This window comes from Acartia tonsa, chromosome 7 (genome assembly GCF_053477335.1).
Source record: "Acartia tonsa isolate MP-2025a chromosome 7, ASM5347733v1, whole genome shotgun sequence".
Lineage (NCBI taxonomy): Eukaryota > Metazoa > Arthropoda > Copepoda > Calanoida > Acartiidae > Acartia > Acartia tonsa.
The window spans coordinates 7,940,955-7,961,587 of record NC_137266.1 but is presented as its reverse complement, the minus strand read 5'-3'; the positions used below and the strand labels follow the sequence as shown (position 1 = coordinate 7,961,587).

Sequence of the window (20,633 nt, the reverse complement as noted above, 5' to 3'; positions counted from 1 at the left end):
AAGCATATATTTTAGTGGTTTATTCTAGGTTAAGTTGAATTAGGTACGTGGCAAACCTTCAGGATATTATATACCCATTTTCCTTTCAGGTTAGGCATACAGAAAATGAGGTTGTCAATATAAAATTAAAAGGCAAATTAACGGATCCTGGACAAACACAGGAGAGACAACCGTCAGAATGTCTAACCTATCAAGTTAATTCAGTTTTTCTATTCAAGTTAGGTTCAGATATGAATATACAAATTAAAACCATGCAGGGGTTGGGCATTCAAAAAACCTTAAAGGTGGTTTAAAATAGGTTAAGTGTTCTTTCTAATGTTTGTCACTTCTACCTTTGTGCAAGGACCAGAAAAATGACTATGTTATAATCAGACTATTCATCACTTTGTTTAAACTTTATGGAGGTATATAAAAACAATTCATTATTCACTTTTCTACTCTAATACCCCCATCCATTACTTTTCAAAAAATGATAGGGGGTGTAAATTCTTTACTAGGTTCTTTGTGAGATTCAGCACAGAAATAAAAGGCAAAGTTTTGCATATAAAAAGTTATGCCCTGTGATGGCATTATAAATAAACTTTACACATACTACATGGGGTAGATAGGAGTAAATATTATAGATAAACTTTACACATACAACATGAGGTAGATAGGAGTAAATATTATAGATAAACTTTACACATACTATATGGGGTAGATAGGAGTAAATATTATAGATAATCTTTACACATACTATATTGGGTAGATAGGAGTAAATATTATAGATAAACTTTACACATACTACATGGGGTAGATAGGAGTAAATATTATAGATAAACTTTACACATACTACATGGGGTAGATAGGAGTAATTATTTTAGATAAACTTTACACATACTACATGAGGTAGATAGGAGTAAATATTATAGATAAACATTACACTTACTACATGGGGTAGATAGGAGTAAATATTATAGATAAACTTTACACATACTACATGGGGTAGATAGGAGTAATTATTTTAGATAAACTTTACACATACTACATGGGGTAGATAGGAGTAAATATTATAGATAAACTTTACACTTACTACATGGGGTAGATAGGAGTAAATATTATAGATAAACTTTACACATACTACATGGGGTAGATAGGAGTAATTATTTTAGATAAACTTTACACATACTACATTGGGTAGATAGGAGTAAATATTATAGATAAACTTTACACTTACTACATGGGGTAGATAGGAGTAGATATTATAGATAAACTTTACACTTACTACATGGGGTAGATAGGAGTAAATATTATAGATAAACTTTACACATACTACATGGGGTAGATAGGAGTAATTATTTTAGATAAACTTTACACATACTACATTGGGTAGATAGGAGTAAATATTATAGATAAACTTTACACATACTACATGGGGTAGATAGGAGTAAATGTTATAAATAAACTTTACACATACTACATGAGGTAGATAGGAGTAAATATTATAGATAAACATTACACTTACTACATGGGGTAGATAGGAGTAAATATTATAGATAAACTTTACACATACTACATGGGGTAGATAGGAGTAATTATTTTAGATAAACTTTACACATACTACATTGGGTAGATAGGAGTAAATATTATAGATAAACTTTACACTTACTACATGGGGTAGATAGGAGTAGATATTATAGATAAACTTTACACTTACTACATGGGGTAGATAGGAGTAAATATTATAGATAAACTTTACACATACTACATGGGGTAGATAGGAGTAATTATTTTAGATAAACTTTACACATACTACATTGGGTAGATAGGAGTAAATATTATAGATAAACTTTACACTTACTACATGGGGTAGATAGGAGTAGATATTATAGATAAACTTTACACTTACTACATGGGGTAGATAGGAGTAAATATTATAGATAAACTTTACACATACTACATGGGGTAGATAGGAGTAATTATTTTAGATAAACTTTACACATACTACATTGGGTAGATAGGCGTAAATATTATAGATAAACTTTACACATACTACATGGGGTAGATAGGAGTAAATGTTATAAATAAACTTTACACATACTACATGAGGTAGATAGGAGTAAATATTATAGATAAACATTACACTTACTACATGGGGTAGATAGGAGTAAATATTATAGATAAACTTTACACATACTACATGGGGTAGATAGGAGTAATTATTTTAGATAAACTTTACACATACTACATTGGGTAGATAGGAGTAAATATTATAGATAAACTTTACACTTACTACATGGGGTAGATAGGAGTAGATATTATAGATAAACTTTACACATACTACATGGGGTAGATAGGAGTAAATATTATAGATAAACTTTACACATACTACATGGGGTAGATAGGAGTAATTATTTTAGATAAACTTTACACATACTACATGGGGCAGATAGGAGTAATTATTTTAGATAAACTTTACACATACTACATGGGGTAGATAGGAGTAAATATCATAGATAAACTTTACACATACTACGTGGGGTAGATAGGAGTAAATATTATAGATAAACTTTACACTTACTACATGGGGTAGATAGGAGTAAATATTATTTAGTAAAGGGTTAGAGGAATATATATAGAATATACGTGGATGTTATTACTGGTGTAAAATTAATATCATTTGATTGCTAACAAGGTAACTCAATTATTGGTCAGTTCGTTCATCCAGTAAGAGGGGGGGGGTGGGGTAAAGGGGTTAGAGAGGACCATTATTTTAAGTATCTATAATGGATAAATGAAGACTTTAAAAAATTATCTTAAATTTTAATTTTACTTACCTAAATAAAAAATGGTAGCCACAGAATCTGAATGATCTAGAATCATCATGTATCTTAAAGTTGGTATAAAACCAGCATTTTATAGTGTTAAATGTTTTTTTTGATTTTTTTATCAAAGAAAAGTTAATTGGGTAATTGCTTTAAGTCACCCTCTTTATGTGTCATAGATGGACACAGAGCATTCTCGTGTTCCCATATGAAAATTAAATGTAAATCCTGCAACTGCAACTGTAAATTTATCCAGTAGCTAATTAGACAGAAAAAAGATATTTTACATAATATTCTTTTGTATATAAGCTGCACTTCCTAAACGTGACTTTATTCATTAAAGATATTCAATACAGTAAAATTACAAACTTATGATAGTAAAAGATAATTGAAATTTGAAGCGAGCTGATTTAACCGAAAAATTTGTGTAAAATAATGTATATTCAGGGAAGATAGTGTATATAGTTGTAGGTTGATAAATAAAGGTAAAGAAAACACCATAACCCCTTCCAGTTTTTCTGTTTGTGAAAAATAGGGGGCTATAATTAACTAAAATGGGTATGACACAAAACTGAGAGTTGGAATTATTGAATATCTCCATCTAGGCGGGCACAGCAATGTCATCCATGTAAAGAGAAAAAATATTCTTTTTACTGACAGAAAGCATTTTTAGAGACCAAAATACTAAAATATCTTAGAGTAATAAAACACTGCTTGAAATATATTTGTTGAAGTCCCAGAAATGGTCCTGCAGGTTCTGATTCTCCAGGTCTTCAGTAATCTTTAAATGACCCTTGAGACTGCAATCATTGACTATTGACAAATTTTAAACTTAGATATATCTTAAATGTCTACATGACTAATTAAAACTTGTTGAGATCCACCAATGTTTTGCCACCAACTGCCTCTTGTGTTGGTCGACAGCTGCCATGGACCACTGACAAAATTATGTTTCCTTCCCTTACATCTTATTCTAATATAATTGTCCTTGTTCTTATATGGTTGTGAATTAGATTCAAATCTAATTGTAAAACAGAAGTATTACACCATAAAAATGTAAAAAAAATATCAGGAATTAATTAGAACAAATTCATACTATCATGTTTAGTATCTTATTAGAACTCAGTGCAGCATAATGTTAAAAGTTATAATGAAAACTTTATTAGTGATATATACATTATTTGGATTTGTTGAAAGTTATTCTCAAGAAGTGATGAACTCCCAAGGGAACTTCAAGTTTAATTTTTGATTGTTTTCAAATGTATTATTAAAAGTAAAATAATATCTACCCAATAGAAAAAAAACTGATCATACCAAGATTTTAAGGTATTATACTAAAGTAATAACATGCCAGTCTGCCAAATCCCAATCCCCACCAATAAAAAATCAGAGATTCATTGTTGCCATAGAATACTTTTGTAAGTTTTTGAAATGGTACTCTTCTTTGAGCCTTTGTGCTAGGTCATATCAATAGAGCATAAAATAGTATATTTATATAGTCTTGGATAATATTAATTCAGGAAAAAAAGGCTTCCCCTGCTAGTTATTGTTTTGTTTATTGTCATTTAGTTAATTTATAACATTTTCAAACATAAATTAATCTTGTTCAATTCATTTTTTATTTTGACAGATTTTAATATTTGAAATTTAATTTAGTTTCTTATTGGCATACATGTCCTTGTTTTTTCTATAAATATGAACTAAAACTTGAAACTGATATCAGAATATAAAAGCTCAAATGAAGAAGATACAGGATATGGTTCTAATGCACAATTTGAGGTAAGTTTAACATATTCATTTGCCTGCAAGCCCTGCATGGAGTGTTGAAAATCGGGCGCGTTGCTACAAAAGACCTACCCCTATAAAAGAAATACTCTACATAAGGCCTACCCCTACAAAAGGTCTACTCTACAAAAGACCTACCCTCACAAAATACCTACCCTCACAAAAGACCTACCCTCACAAAAGACCCACCCTTACAAAAGACCTAATCTACAAAAGACCTAAACCTACAAAAGATCTGCACCTACAAAGGGTCGATTTTTTAAAAGCAAGGTTGTATCAGGTTTGAAACCATTCTGTTATGTAGCCATCACAGACTTTAGACAAACTGTCGGACGGAATTTAAAAATTATCCTATGGATGGACATAGTTAGTCAAGAAAGAAATTTTGGTTTTGAATTTTGTCCCTGTGTGTTATCGCCATATTGGATATGATTAAAATTGAATTTTTATGAAATTACTTTATTACATTGTTACAAAAAAATAATTTTCTGCTTATAAAACAAATGTGTTGTAATTGCGTTGTTTATAATCTAATTATAGCATTCATATTATCAATTTGATAAATACTGATATATACCATTTGCAGCATTAGACCTTTTTGGTCTTTTGTAGAGTAGGTCTTTTGTAGCGTAATTTTTTTATTGGTACCTAGTATTAAAGCTAGTATTAAAATCTATTAGGATTTAACAGTATCAGGACAAGACAGATATAGACTAACTAACTACAAACTATGATTAATAAAAAACTAAAGAGCTGGACAGAAGTTGACAGCCAACTTCAAAATATGAATGATACTAAAGATATTACTAAAATATATCAGGATGTAACAGTAGCAGGACCAGATAGATATGGACAGCCAACTCCAAACTATAAATGCCATCAAGTCAAATTTACTCTTTTTATCACAGAACCAAAGTACGTTTTTGAAAACTAGATTACTTTTCAATTGATTTGTCCTTTCTGTATAGATTTTCTATCAGAGAACAACATTGGAACTTTTTTATAAAGATTTCTTTGACTTAAAATATGGCAATTAATTTGTTGTCATTGCAATTTGAATGAATTAAAGTTTGACATATTTAATGTGTTGTTAAAATTCCATCTCTTTTACTTTCATTTGTCATCCTTTAATGACATAGAGGAGGTTTAATTTATGTAAAGAAAATTTAACTTTTGTCTTTTTGACCAACTCAAATTTCACAGCTCCATAATTTTACTATTTTATAGGGTTTTCTAACAAAAGTATGTTCAAATATGGAAATTTTTACTTAATGAAATTAGTCGAATATACTATCACTAGAGTTGGCTCGATATAATTATCTCCCTATTGGCTAGTTTTCTATATGCATATCTATTTTTCAATAAATCTATTTTCCTCACCCGGCATTACTATCTAAAAGAAAGTAAATATTTAATAATTTAAATGATTTTTAAAAGATTTTTTAAATTATATTTTTTTCTTTACATTACCATCACCAAAGGGTTAATGATGATGATTACAATTTTAGTTTAATTGATAAAAAATTTAATGAAAGCTTTCCATTAAAAAAATCTTCAAATAAAACCAAAAATATCCCTTGTCCATGGATAAATAATGAAATCAAAACTCTTTCAAAAAAGGAACGAGCCTTATACCAAAAGAAATCAAGATCAAATAACCTTAACATTGCTGAAAAACACAAAACTGTAAAAAGAGAGCTCTCAACAGCTATCCGTAGGGCCAAAATTGCATACTATAACCAAGAATTTAAAAACCTCAAAAACAAACCCAAGCAAATGTGGGAAAAAATTAACAAAATAACTAACAATAAACCAGCTACAAATAATGACATCAATTGCATCAAAATAAATAACAACACTTTAACAGATAAACAAAATATTGCAGAAGCAATGAACAAGTTCTACATAAACATAGGAAGGGAACTAGCAGACAACATCAAAACCACTCATGAAGAGCAAGAGAAATACTTAAATGATTTACCTACCAAAAACTCATCCTTTTTATTCAGCAGAATAAACTCTAACACAATTAAAAAAATAGCTATTTCGCTCAAACCAAAAATGTCCAGCGGACCTGATGGTATCCCCACCAAAATCACAAAAATTATTTTGACAACGATACCTGAACAAATTGCATACATAATCAATAATTCTCTTCAAGAAGGTAACTTCCATGACAGACTCAAAGAAGCAACTGTCATTTCGATCTTCAAAAAAGGCGACAAAACTTCACCAGACAACTACAGACCAATACATCTCATTAACTCACTCTCTAAAGTTGTTGAGAAAGTAGTTGCATACCAACTGAGACGTTATCTTGAATCAAACAACATACTAAACAAAAATCAATTTGGCTTCAGAGCCAAACATAACACAACACATGCAATGTTAAGCATGATTAGCACCCTGGAATACTTCAAAAAGAATAACAAGAAAACATCAGCAATCTTCATTGATCTCTCCAAGGCCTTCGACACAGTACAAATACCCATCTTACTAAAGAAACTTGAAAGCATTGGCATCAAAGGGAAGGAGCTAGTCTGGTTCACAAACTATCTCAAAAACCGCAAAATTAAATGTAAAGTGGGAAACTGCTACTCTGAATACTCTCGTACAACAATAGGAGTGCCACAAGGTTCAATTCTTGGCCCCATCCTATTCATAATCTACATTAATGACTTGCCTAACCATTTAAAAGAATTTATCAGCCTTTTTGCAGATGACACACTAGTTGCCCCTTCCTACAACACTGAAGAGGAACTTGAATCTAAAGCAAACTTAACCCTTAAGGATCTAAAAAATTGGTTCAGTCTCAATAAACTAACCTTAAATGCCTCCAAAACAAGAATGATCACCTTCAACACAAACAAAAACATAGACCTTAAAATAGATAACATAATCATTAAAAAAGTTCACAGCAACAACCCGACAAATGAGGTAAAATCATTCAACTTCCTCGGTTTCACAATTGATGAAAAGCTAGACTTCAAATCGCATTCAAAAACCGTAATTAACAAACTTAACTCAGCCAACCACATTCTCTGGAAACTTAAAAGAATATTGCCTTTAAGGCAAAAAATCTTAATATATAATGCCTTCTTCATTCCCAATTTAACGTACGGTTGCGCTATCTGGGCTAACAACAAAGATATTGTAGAGACCATAAGCAAACTGCAAAAAAAGGCCATCAGATCTATAAACGGAACAACATCTAAGAGACATAGTGAACCTTTACTAAAAAAACACAATCTACTCAAATTTAAAGACATAATTGAAATTAACAAATTATCTATAGCACATTCAATTGTTCATAACTACGCTCCAGCTGCACTTCAGGAACACATCCAAAAGGAAATGCCTCATGAAAGATTAAGACGAAACCTACTCAACATAAAAATTGATGGCTCAAATACAAAATCCATAACCAAATACATCATTCCCCAGTCCTGGAATAATCTCAACAGTGAAATAAAAGAAATTCCATCAATATCTAAATTCAAAAAAGTAATAAAAAAAAATATGCTACAAAATTACTCCAATATTGAAATATGTAGTCTCAACACTTGCAACATCTGTAAATAATTAAGATGCATACAGACTCCACTATCTAAATCCAAATTGACTAATATCCAATCAAAAGCTCACCAAAATAAAAAAATCCGGTCAACTCTGGTCCATTACCCTGCTCTACACCTTGATCCCCTGTGCTCACTTGTTCGCTACACCCTTAAACTTATTATCATAACTGAGTTTAGTTGTAAAACCTCTACCAGTACTGACTGTACTAAAAGAGGTGTACTAATCTCTACTATCTTTGTACATTAACCTATTTCGTAACTTATTTTTATATTATTTTATAATAACTGTATTAACGATAGTAAAAATTTTGAAATACATACATACATATTTGAACACACAAAATGTCGCCACAATCGAATTCTTTTAAAACATAGTTTTCTTAAATTTATCATACTATAAATTTAAATTTTCTTTTTTATGATTAGAAATTAAATACATCAATATAAGGTAAATAGCAACATGAAATGAAAAAAATGAATTTATTTTTAATAAAGTAAAATAATGGGTCTTATCGTTCTGGGCAATGAGTTATTTAAGCAAACAAAATTTAGCATAAATGGATATTTAAATCCCAAGGTATTAAATGATGAGCTAACGCTCGATCATTTAATACCTTGGGATTTAAATATCCATTTATGCTAAATTTTGTTTGCTTAAATAACATTCTATTGCAACAAAAAGGTGATGTTAGCAAATAATTTCTTGAATGAAATCATAAAACGTTTTTTCATTTAATTTTCATTTTTTTCACTGTTGTGTTTTTATTTGACATTAAAAATAAAAATCATAAAAAATCTTCCAAATCAAAAGAGAAAAAATCTTTGAATTATTGGTCAATTTAAGTTCAAAGATTTTTTTATTGTAAAAAGTTAATTTTTTAAAAATATTTTAGAAAAAAATCTTCTAACAAAAAAAATTATCATAATCCAAGATGGCGTCAATACATGTAAAGTAATATTTTTAAAACAAAAAAATAAAACTTGAATATCTTTTTTCACAGATTGAATTTTAAAAATCGGTCTGACAGTTTTTCCAAAGTCAGTATGATCTATCGAATGGAAAAGGTTTGAAACTGATAGAACATTTCTTTATACTAAAACATATTTTTTCTCCCATTTTTTCCCACACTTCCAAAAAATGAAATTCAATGAAAATTAAATGGTTCTCACACTAAAAAAATTTTCTCACGGGTCCAAAAAATGAATTTAAATGAAAATCATATGTACCATTTAAATCAAATTAAATGGTTCCCACACTCAAAAAATTTTCCCACGCTTGACATTCTTGAAAAATGCCAAATAAATGGATATTTTAACAAACCCAATATTGCGTTTTTTGCAATGGAATGGACATTTAAACAAACCAAAGATCGCGTTTTTTGCAATGGAATGAGAGTTTATTATGGATTATTGGAGCACTATGAGTTTTAATCATATATTCCTTGGAAAACTTGAGCTCGTTTATAGACATTCATTTCCTATATAGATCTGACATGGATCTTGAAGCAATTAAGCAGGCCGTTTTGTACATGTTAAAAATTGGAAGATTTCATTAAATAAAAGTAATTGCAAATATACTTAGTAAATAATTGACCATAAATGATTCAAAAATTATTTAATTAACCTTTTCAACATAGATTATTTCTAGATGGATAACAGAAAAGAAATGTCACACAGTCTATTCAATGGAATGTAAAACAAATGTTGTTGATGGAAAAGTAAATTTTTAAAAATATTTTTAATCTATTTTAAAAATGAATAAACAAGAAATTAAACTTATAGAATAGTCAAACAAATTAGGAGATTGGTAGATGTCTTCAAGATATGTGAACATTTATCTTTAAAGAACTGTTTACCCAAATATTGAAAGCATACACAACACATAATCATTATAAAAAAAACTTTATCTTTATTGTCATTTCATTAAATGGTATTCTACAAAAATATTTTTCAAGGATATTGGAATGAAAGAGAATTGTAACGAGTTTACTGAAACAAAGTAAGTTGCATTTTTTTTTAAATTTTAAGTCAAATTTATACATATGCAACATCAAACCAATTTTTTAAATATATGTTTGTAAGCTAGATTCTTTAATTTAGGTGTAGAACAGTGTTTGAAACCAAGTTAGACAACAAATGTAAAAAGATATATAAAAGAAAGGTAGCTTGCCAGTAACAGTATAACACAAGTTTTAGTATTAGTCTTAGATTGTGCTGATAGGGTAAATTTAATTTCAGTGTGAAACAAGTTATCAAAAATCTATGTCAACTGTGTACAAGCAAAAATGTACAACAGAATATGTGGATGATTGTAAACCAGGTGAATTTCTGTTGTAATTAGATGTGAACACATCATGAATTATTTCTCATATAAAATATTAATTAATATTTTGAAATGCAAATTGTACATTTAGCAATTTTTAGATCAGCAATTTATTTTATATAAATACTAGCGGCTTCGCCCCTAGCATCTAGGGGCTTTGCCCTATGGATATTTAAAAAAAATAAAAAATAAAAAAAAATGTCTGGTGTTCCAAACCAATATACTCTCCCCCCTAATTTTTTTTGAGGGGGGGGGGGAAATTTCATTTTTTTAGGGGGTTGGGGGTGTCCCACCCCCCAAGAAAATAGCTTAAAACCACCACAGGACTAATAGATATATACCCTGAAAAGTAGAATCTGATCTGTTCAGTGGTTACCGAGATCTTAAGGGATAGACGGACAGACAGACGGACAGACAGACGGACAGACAGACAGACGGACGGACAGACTGACGGACAAACAGACATCAAGCTACTTTGTATTATAGATATTTGCACTTGATTGAACTTATCAGACTATCAATTTTTAGTTGCTCACAGTGGGGGCTATGGCAATGAAAATGAAGGGTAATTTTTTTTACTGCTGTATCAAAAAGAATTCAATTATGCAAAGCTTTTTACATTGCCAATAAAAATTACGTTATAGTGGCCTTCCATTAGTTATTCAAAATGTATACTAGCCTGCCATTGGTAATTTAGTTTGTGTATTGGTCTATTATTGGTAATTTGTATTGTATGACGTCATGTTTTTATAGGCAATATAAAGAGCTTCAAAGTATCTGATAATTTTATCTTTAAAAAAGGTTTATAAATGTAATAATTTAAGTTTAAGTAATTATTTGAATCAATGTAGATATAATGAAGGAGGATATGGGCAAGAAAAACCTGAAGAAAATTGTGTTAAGGTATAATAAAATCATACTCAGATACATAAGATTTAATTGAAAAACTTGGATTTGTATTATTAGTTATTTAGTTTCATTTTCTTTATCATGCATAGTAGTCTTCAATAAAATAAAATTATTTTTCTGTTACATCCTGGTTTCAAAATTATGTTTGAATGAAATTGGTTCAATATTTATTCTAACTTACATTTTAATACCAAGCCTAATCTATTTCATATCATGATTAAAATATAAAATATTAAAGTGTGTACATTGTCAATTTATTTTTTTATATTTTTTACAGGTTCCAAAACAAATATGTAAAGCAGTTCCAGAGCAGGTTTGTTTCTTTAAATAATCTTTAGAAATAATTTTCCTGCACTTATCTCATACATTGCATTGTAAATAAAATATGAGTTGGTTAAATCAAACTTCTCATATACCAATATTTAGAAAATAATATTTAAGAAATTCTAACTAGACAGAAAGAAAAATATACTTCTAACTGTTATGATATTATTGGTATTATAAATTCTAAAAAAGTTTATATTTTCAGGTGGAAAGTAAGGTTCCAGTAACAAAATGTAGAAAGATAAAATCCCAACACTGTGAAGATCATCCAGTTCAAGTTCAAAAAGAAGAATGCAAGGAGTTCCCTAAAACAGTTAGGGAGTTGAATCCATTTTTATAGAAGAAGAAATATAATCTATGATTATGGTTTGGACCCTCTAAAACTGTAATCTACCCTTCCACTTTCCCCTCTCTTGGTGAAGATATCTTCAACGCCGATACGATTTTTGAAATATAAGATTCCACTTTTGTCTCTCTTGTTGAAGATATCTTCACCAAGAGAGGCAAAAGTGGAATCTTAAATTTCAAATATCGTATCGGCGTTGAAGATATCTTCACCAAGAGAGGGGAAAGTGGAATCTTACATTTCAAAAATCGTATCGGCGTTGAAGATATCTTCACCAAGAGAAAGGAAAGTAGAATCTTACATTTCAAAAATCGTATCGGCGTTGAAGATATCTTCATCAAGAGAGGGGAAAGTGGAAAGGTAGATTACAGTTTTAGAGGGTCAAAACCATAATCATAGATTATATTTCTGCTTCTATAAAAATGGATTCAACTCCCTAACTGTAAAAAGGTTTGCCATGAGGTAATAGATTGCTAAACAGTTTAAAGATTTGTATATCTGTAATTAACTTAGCTGAATATTTTGGAGAGAATTTTAGAATTCAATCAGTTGCTGCTGAAGGATTTTAACCAATAAATGTTAAGCTGTATTAGACATGATTAAATTATCTTTAAGCCATCAAACCGATAATGTTATGGTAATTTAGATTTCTTTCACTTAAATGCTATTTCTTAGGCACTCTATCTTTAGATTGAAGATTTCATGTCATTATGGTTGTGCTGATACTTTGTCAGCAAAAGCCACATTTACTGGATGCTGTAACCTGTAATATAAAAATAGATAATAGTAAATCAGAAGAAAGCTTAAAATATTATTGATGAAATATCAAACTAATAATGACATTTAAATTCATTAGAATCCTGTTAACGTGGTAAAAAAGATTGAACTAAAAGAATGCAAACAAGTGCCTAAAGAAGTTTGTGATAAGGTCCCAAAACAGATCTGTGAGGATAAGCCCAAAGAAGTAACGAAAACAGTGTGTAATAGTAAACATATTGATAAACCTGCCCAAACTCAACAACAACAGTATGGCCCTCCTGAAGTAGTGACTACAACTGTAAAGAATATGATTACAGATAAATATCCTGCTCCTCCTTCTGATGCTTTACCTTCACCCCCTTCATACCCCCCACCTCCAACGTATCCTGATTCAAGACCACTAGAACATCCTCAACAACCTCAAGACCATCAAAGCAAAGAGCATCCTCCTAAAGGTAATACATTTTGCAAATAAAATAGCTAGTTTCATTTATACAATGGTGGTTGAGTCAGAGTCACAGTTCAAACTGCTTCATGACTTGATATCTAAAAATTAACCTTAAAGCTGCTTCGTCAGACATATGTTATCATAAGAGCCTTACCTGGAAACAGCAATGAAGTGTAAACAGTCACTGTAATCTTAATCACTGTTGGCCTAATTATTTCATAAATGTTAAAGTCAATTAACCAGTTACATTCAAACAGATTTGTATTCTCTTTACTAATTTTAGAAAAAAAATTAACCATTATAAAATACTCAAAGACATACTCTCTTGAACATAATTTATCTTTACTCTTTGTATACAGTATTTTTTAATGAAATAAAATACTCTTTAGAGAGAGCCTTTGTTTTAGCATCTCTAGAGAACCAAGATGATGTGTGGACAGGAGGCAATAGGGCTATTACACGTTTGATATAGGTATAGTAGAATTTGAAATACATTTAGAATACATTACCGCCATATTTCATGATATTTAATTAGGTAAGCATATGTCAATATGTCCTAAGTATGAGTTTAAATAGCTAATCACCAAAAGGTGTAGTAGGATATAAAATATCTTGTAACATCCTATTGTCTAATCAAAGCTTAGACGCTTTTAATGTTTAATTCTTGCATCTATCAGATAAATATCTTCTAGAGTGAAGAACCACATGCCGACAAGAATAGTCCTTATCCAAAGTAACAAGATTGATAATTTTATGGAAACATGTTAAAATGTCTGTTTTGAATTCAATAAAAGCTAACTATATGTGAATTTGATTTTTAAGTGTATGATATATCTTTAATATTTGTTAAACTTTTTCTAGCTCTCATTCAGAACCAATTACAGAAATGATAAAAAGTCAAATAAAAGGAGGCTGCACTTTTAAAGAGAACCTTTACTTTTCAATGGTTATTGAGTTTATTTGCTACACACAGACAGACAGCCTGTTACTTTTATATAAGGATAAAAACAAATCAAACTAAAATGTTAAACATTAAATGTTAAAAGTCTAGAATAACTTTGATTTTATAAACAAACATATTAAGTTTCGTTTCTTATCATCAAATCAAAACTAAAATTAGTCTACAGGGAAATGTTACTACAGAATAAATTAGTCCTCCTCATAAATCTGAATATCAAAATAAGGAAACATGATTGAAATTATTTTTTAAAATTATACCAGAAATACTTAAAACGGCTATAACATTTGATGTTTTGTGTTCCCAGGGATCTAAAAGGATGAGACAATCGCCGATAAATTAATGTACATCCCCAATGATGATTCACAAAATTACATCTATTGTAGAAGTTACAATAAGTGGTTGAAACGTTTGGACACTTAACTTAATAAACCAACCAATTAAAGTTCAATAAAATTTCCCAAAGTTAATAAGCCAACAAATAAGAAAACGTCATTATAAAACTTTGTGTACTAGTGTAAAAAATGCAGCGCAAGAACCCCACCATTCCTGCAGGCTCCAGTTTTGTTTGACTTGTAGATTGTTAACCTGTATTATCATAATAGTAAACATATAATACAGAGTTTGGGACCTTACCTTATTTTGTCCTAAAAAGTTTTGTTACAGATACATTTTTGTTATATTTATATGGTTCTCTTTTACAGTGGAGCTCAATGAGTCCTGGAAAGGTTCAAACTATTTTGGGGTAGGGTAAAACCAACCTCCAAATAGAAATTCAAAAAAATGACTTACCAACCTTTTTTAATAATTCTTCTTTTGATGCTAACATTAACAGTTGAAGATTGATTCTCTTTCCCCACCACCCCCTCACCTATTCTAAAGTGTCCCTAAAAGAGACTTAACCACTATATAGTTTAACTAGAATTTACACCCCTAGAAGCCTCTAAAAGCTTCTGATTTTTCTTGGGAGGGCAATGATACTCTCCTTCCTAATATTTCTAAATCATCTTTAGACCTATTAAAAGCTTTACTGTAAAGTAGAACCATATTGGTTTAGTGGTTACCAGGATCCTTAGCTACAGTCAAAAAAAAGCTTAATACTCTATATATTACAATGATAAATTAGATCTCCAACTATTAAATAACGAAGGGAAATTCAATTACTCTTCTAGGAATACAAAACCTTACAGCCAGTCTTAAAATTGTGTTTATTCACTCCGTGAAAGTTTTATACCTACAAATGAATGATTTCGCCAATATCACAATAGCCACATGATCGATGCTTTAAAAAAAAATGCAATTAAATTCAATCATTAAAAGGAAACCATTTTGGTCCAGCGAACACAGAAAAAACACATCTTGTTATTTTTATATAAAAATTCAATTCTGGAATCATCTATAATATGTATAACGTAGCAAGGTTTTTTTGTCTGAAGATTAAGTTCTCAGAAACTGATGTTCCGAATTTGTTGCACTTTGCAGGATAGCTTAATATATGACATAGGGTGGTTTTAAGCTATTTTAAGCTATGAACTCCCCTGCCCTTCCCTAGAGTATAGGGTCGAAGCAACTAGTATAATATAAAAAAGACTTTTAGCAGGTACAATGCAACGCCCTTGAAAAATATAAAATTTAATATTGATAAACAATATTTCTTTTCTCTCCGACGGAAAGTAAATAATTAAAAATTAACAACAACTCATTAGACAAGTTTTAGTTTCCCCCTCTGAAGAAAAAGTTTAGGTCAGTAGAGCATTCAGATCCAGGGAGGGAATGGACATTGGCCTGTTTATTGACCTAGTCCCCAAAGTTTTACAATAATTTTCTTATTCGTTGATTATACAACTTTAAGGACTATTATACAATTTTTATTGGTTGATACTGTAAGTTTAGTTGGTTATTCTTTGTATTATCATTAAGTATGTACAAAAATTCCAGATTTAGATCAGGTACGATATACTGAGAATGTTTTGGACTTTAAGAACTTTTTTTCGCATAGTATTGAAGACAAGTTTCCATGGATGACAAAATGAAAAATTCCAGACTCACGGCTGTTATTATACAAATTAATTCCAATTGGAATTGCAGAAAATTTTGATATTTTAGTGGCGTAATGTTGTCACTGTAACCAAAAGAGGTAGGTATGAAGTGGGATGGAAGTGCTTTATGGGGAAATTTTTACTTTGTCAGAATACTATTCCCTTGGTCCCTAGGTTTTCGAATTATAAAAATCAATTCTAACCAGCTTCATAGAATACCTATGACAAAATGTATTAGTACGATACAAGTACAATTTTGTTATTGTTTACTTTTGTAAGATATTAAATTATGTTTGTATTTCTCTTTGGTTCAGTAATAACTTTTTGCTCTTAAATAGATAAATAGATATAGTAGACACTGAAATATAATTGACCAATGTATAAAACAACTGCTTTATTTTTTCTATGAGCATTTTCAAACTGTACTTTTTAAAATAAAAACTTTTCTATAATAATAATCGGCCCATAAGTCCGATTTTCTGTTTTTATCGGATAGTCTGTTCATTTAATCATTTGGAATGGTCATATCGATTTCAAACATGGCATGATTATTCCAGTAATAGTTAGATATATAAAAACAATCTATAATACAAAGTAGAACGATGTCTGTCTGTTTGTAGCGAAGGATCTCGCTAACCGCTGAACCGATCGGGTTCTCCTTTACAGGGTAGCTTCTCATAGGTCCTGGGAAGGTTTATAACTATTTTCTTGGGGGGGTGGGACACCTCCAACCCCCCCTAAAAAAATGGAAAATAACCCCCCCCCCAAAAAAAAAAAATTCTTTTTAAACTAAAATTAAAATATTGGGGTCGACTACCCCCCCCCAATTTTTTTTTTTAATTTTTCTTTCAAATCTAAAATATCAAAATATGGGTTGATCAAACCTCTTGGGCGAAGCCGCTAGTATTATATAATGTAATAATCATATTAAATTATTTAGAAGGATTGTTATTCTAAGATTCTTACATCTAATGTTATGACTGTTAATTTTTTATTGTTTGGTGCATTGCTTTTTGTTCTGACCATTTCTTGACAGAATGTCACTTACATCACATCATTTTTTAGACCAAAATTGTATTGAATTCTAATCTTAAAAATTTTTATTTAAAAAAAGAATTGTCTATGCCCTTACACAAAAGCTTGATAGGGTGTGATTCTTTGTGGTTTGGTATAATGACAACTTTATCGTAATGCAAAAAAATTAAACATTAATTGTTATGGGGTTCTAAATAGTAAAAAAAACTTGATAATTTTGTCAGGGTGGTTTGAGGATTTTTTACCTCCCTCCCTCGTCTAGATGCTAGGGGCGAAGAAAAGTGAAAGTAGTGGAGGTTGTTTATCTGAAACTTAAGATCTCATAAAATTTATTGCTAATACTTATAAGGGGAAATTTATAAATGTCTTTGAAAAATGCCTATATTATTACTTGGATCTTACACCAAAACTTTATGATTGGTCGACCTATAGAAGCTTCAGTTTTTATTTGACTGATTGTATAAAGTTTTTTGTTGGTTGTAGTTGTTTATGTTGACCTACAGAAAAAATAATTCAACCTAGATATTTGTGAACTTGACATAAAGCAATACAACTTGTACAAATTATACCAACTTACACACGTATGTGTGGTAACCGCCTCGGTTAAATGGCCGTTACCCAAGTTCAAATGACTACGGCAGTGCGAACAGACGTGGACACGTATAATTATAGAGAAGCTGGGCTTCTCTAGCTATCACTAAATAACAAACAGAGTCTATTCAGATGTTACTTTATTCAGGGTCCAAAGGTTACTAATTTATAATACAACAAATAATAAATACACAGATTGGAATAAATAATACTAAAGCAAAATCAATATAAATACATATACATTAATCAGAATGGGCAACAATGATCCCCCATCCCTGGAAGGGGTGGGGGAACCAAACAATGCAGCTTAACCATAATACGGCTGTCAAAATCTATCATTAATTTTAAAGCATAGGAAGGGGTCAGGCTGACCCCTTCCCCGGTACTCGGGGGGAGGGCCCTCGGCCCTTCTCCGAACCAAGGTCAGGGTTGCCACATAACATGGCTCAGGGTTGCCGAATACCACAACTCTCCCCTCGGAAGGCTGGGAGGGGGTTTCCCCACCAGACTTCCGACAGTGGTTGAGGCCTTCGGCCCACTCATTATGGGACTGTTATTTACAAGGGTTAACAATTCAATGAAATCCTAGTGGTGCTTTTCAGAGTTGATGGGCCCCCAACGTGGGGTAGAAGGTAGAGGCTGGCTTTTGTTGGGCATGTAGCTCGGCGCCAGCGGGTGTCAGGCCGCCATGGGGCGCGGCCGCTGCTGGGCCGGTCAGCAACGGGGCGTTCTGGTTGGCGGTGGCAGCGGCTGGAGCACTGGCTACCAGGTTGACTGTCTGGGCGACAGCCTGGCCTCCCGAGGGGCCGCGGGGCTTTCCGGAGTGCGGCCCAGGCTTGCCTAGGCGGTCATTCCCACTATCGGCTGATTTCATAGACACCATTTCCTCGGCTGCTTCCCGGCCAATAGGAATGGCATCCCAGTCCACTGAAAAGTCCCGGGACTTGGCATGGTTGGCCCTGGCCCTGGCCACGGCCTTACGATACAAGGTTGGGTGATACAGAAATACTTGCAACATCGCGTTCAGGGCGGCACGTACACCTCCTTGTGCAGCTGCCAGGGAGATGATGGTTAAGTCCCCCAGTAGCTTGAGAATCAACAGCAACAAACACAGTATGGCTGCGCCATCTCCCCACTCGTGAATAGCTTGTCTGAATCCAGCCCAGACATCCAGGGTTTCCTCCCCTTCCTCCGCCAGTCGGTCAATATTATAGGACACGATTCCATGGTCTCCGGTGGCTGAACAGCTTCCCTGCTGGACGCAGGAGCCATACGAAAGGCCGGTCAGCATGGCGGCCTTATACGCCGGAAACGATAGTAGCTGCTGCCAATCATTCAGCTCGGCCTGGGAATACAACCCTCCCGAGCTAAAGTCATCCAAGGGCTCGGTCAGCAGTTGTTTGGGTGTATCCAGTGGGGGCGGCCTCTTCTTAGGGGCTGGAGTTAGCTCTATCCACCCTTCCTCAACGTGTACAGTTAGGGGGTAGGTGGAGGAGCAGGGAATCTTGGTGGCGTGACCGCTATACACGCCACCAAATCCTGTGGGCTCCACCGGCACCTTGTCCCAGCATTCATTGCTCTCCCTTACCACGTATTTATTACGCTGGCAGGTAAGCTGGAGCAATACATCTCCCCTCAAGATAGAGAACGTGCTCCCCTGGACACGCACCGGATGGGCCGGGTCTAGTTGCTGGAGCTTCCAGCAGTTGGCCGCTACCTCTTCTGCTGCTGCGCTTCGCATCCGAGTTTCCAGGGTAAATCCGATGTAGGCCGCGTGTATCTGGGCCTGGAGGGGGACATCCACATCCCTAGCCGATACTCTGGGCAACGCTGCCGCGGCCGGGTCGGCTGCCACGAACAATGCTGGGTGGTTGGTGGCATGGGCTTCAAAGTCGCAGTTCACTATCGAGGTGGGGGTAGTCATGTTGATAAAGAATTGTGCCTGATGGTCAACCAGGAATGCATCCATCACCAGGCTGGGCTGGAGGCTGAGGATCAATCTCAAGGGGCAATCTCTCCCCAGGTGGTCCCACACGTACGTGGCCTCTCCGGTGACGCAGGACAGCTCGGACTGGGGACACGCCAGGGTCAGGTGGTGGACTGGGACTCCACCCGTCCGTTCTCAACTACGTAGGTCTCCTCCTTGACCAGCAGCCGTCGCTCCTGGAGCACTAACTCATTGTGGTACAGTTAGCCCTCAAAATGGACGTCCTCCCCTTCACAACCCACCCCCTCGGGGCTGTTGACCAGTGCTCCCACCATATCAAGGGTGAAGAACAGGGGGTGGTTCAGCAAGAACGTCAATGGCTTGGTCTTGCCTGGCAGGGTGTAGACTCGGCTCCGGGCCAGGTCCTGGCAAGTCTCTGGGTCAATCTTGGTTGGCTGCATGAGGGTGGGGACCGACGTCACCTTCAGGTGGCCCCAGACTCCACACCTGAATGTCCACTGGGACACTGTGAGATGTCAGCTATATCCCGTGGTCTCCCGGATCTTAACTTGCTGCAGGATATGTACCTCATGGCCCAGAGGCACCTCCTGGTGTAGCGGCTCCTTGCTACACATCTGCTCTTTGTTGAAGGCGGTGACATGGGTGGGGTTGGCACAGTCCCACCCTACTAAGACATAGCTGGCCGTAGGCCACACAGCTGCTAGCAATAGGCCCCACAGAACCATCCACCAATGGGAGAACCTGCCAGACAGCCACCATCCTAGTGCGCGCATCTGGGGATTCTCG

General features: G+C 33.4%; 2 protein-coding genes across 7 annotated transcripts in view; one reads left to right on the top strand and one right to left on the bottom strand.

Moving 5' to 3' along the window:
* Nucleotides 1-20,633, bottom strand: part of LOC145324766 (caspase-3-like) — a 233,698-nt gene that overhangs the window by 39,989 nt on the left and 173,076 nt on the right. The window lies entirely within an intron of this gene.
* LOC145324091 (uncharacterized) lies at nucleotides 3,902-14,085 on the top strand. 2 transcript variants are annotated; one of them, XM_080166717.1, is made up of 15 exons: nucleotides 3,902-4,030; nucleotides 4,528-4,583; nucleotides 5,410-5,504; nucleotides 9,816-9,885; nucleotides 10,123-10,166; nucleotides 10,268-10,328; nucleotides 10,406-10,487; nucleotides 11,019-11,055; nucleotides 11,342-11,393; nucleotides 11,677-11,712; nucleotides 11,929-12,034; nucleotides 12,518-12,531; nucleotides 12,926-13,283; nucleotides 13,684-13,748; nucleotides 13,969-14,085. In XM_080166717.1, exons 1-14 carry the CDS (start codon nucleotides 3,940-3,942, stop codon nucleotides 13,746-13,748), a joined length of 1,167 nt encoding a protein of 388 aa, XP_080022843.1. In that variant the 5' UTR covers nucleotides 3,902-3,939; the 3' UTR covers nucleotides 13,969-14,085. The 2 variants fall into 2 exon arrangements, with proteins under 2 accessions (XP_080022843.1, XP_080022842.1); XM_080166716.1 differs by having other exon boundaries at nucleotides 13,666-13,748.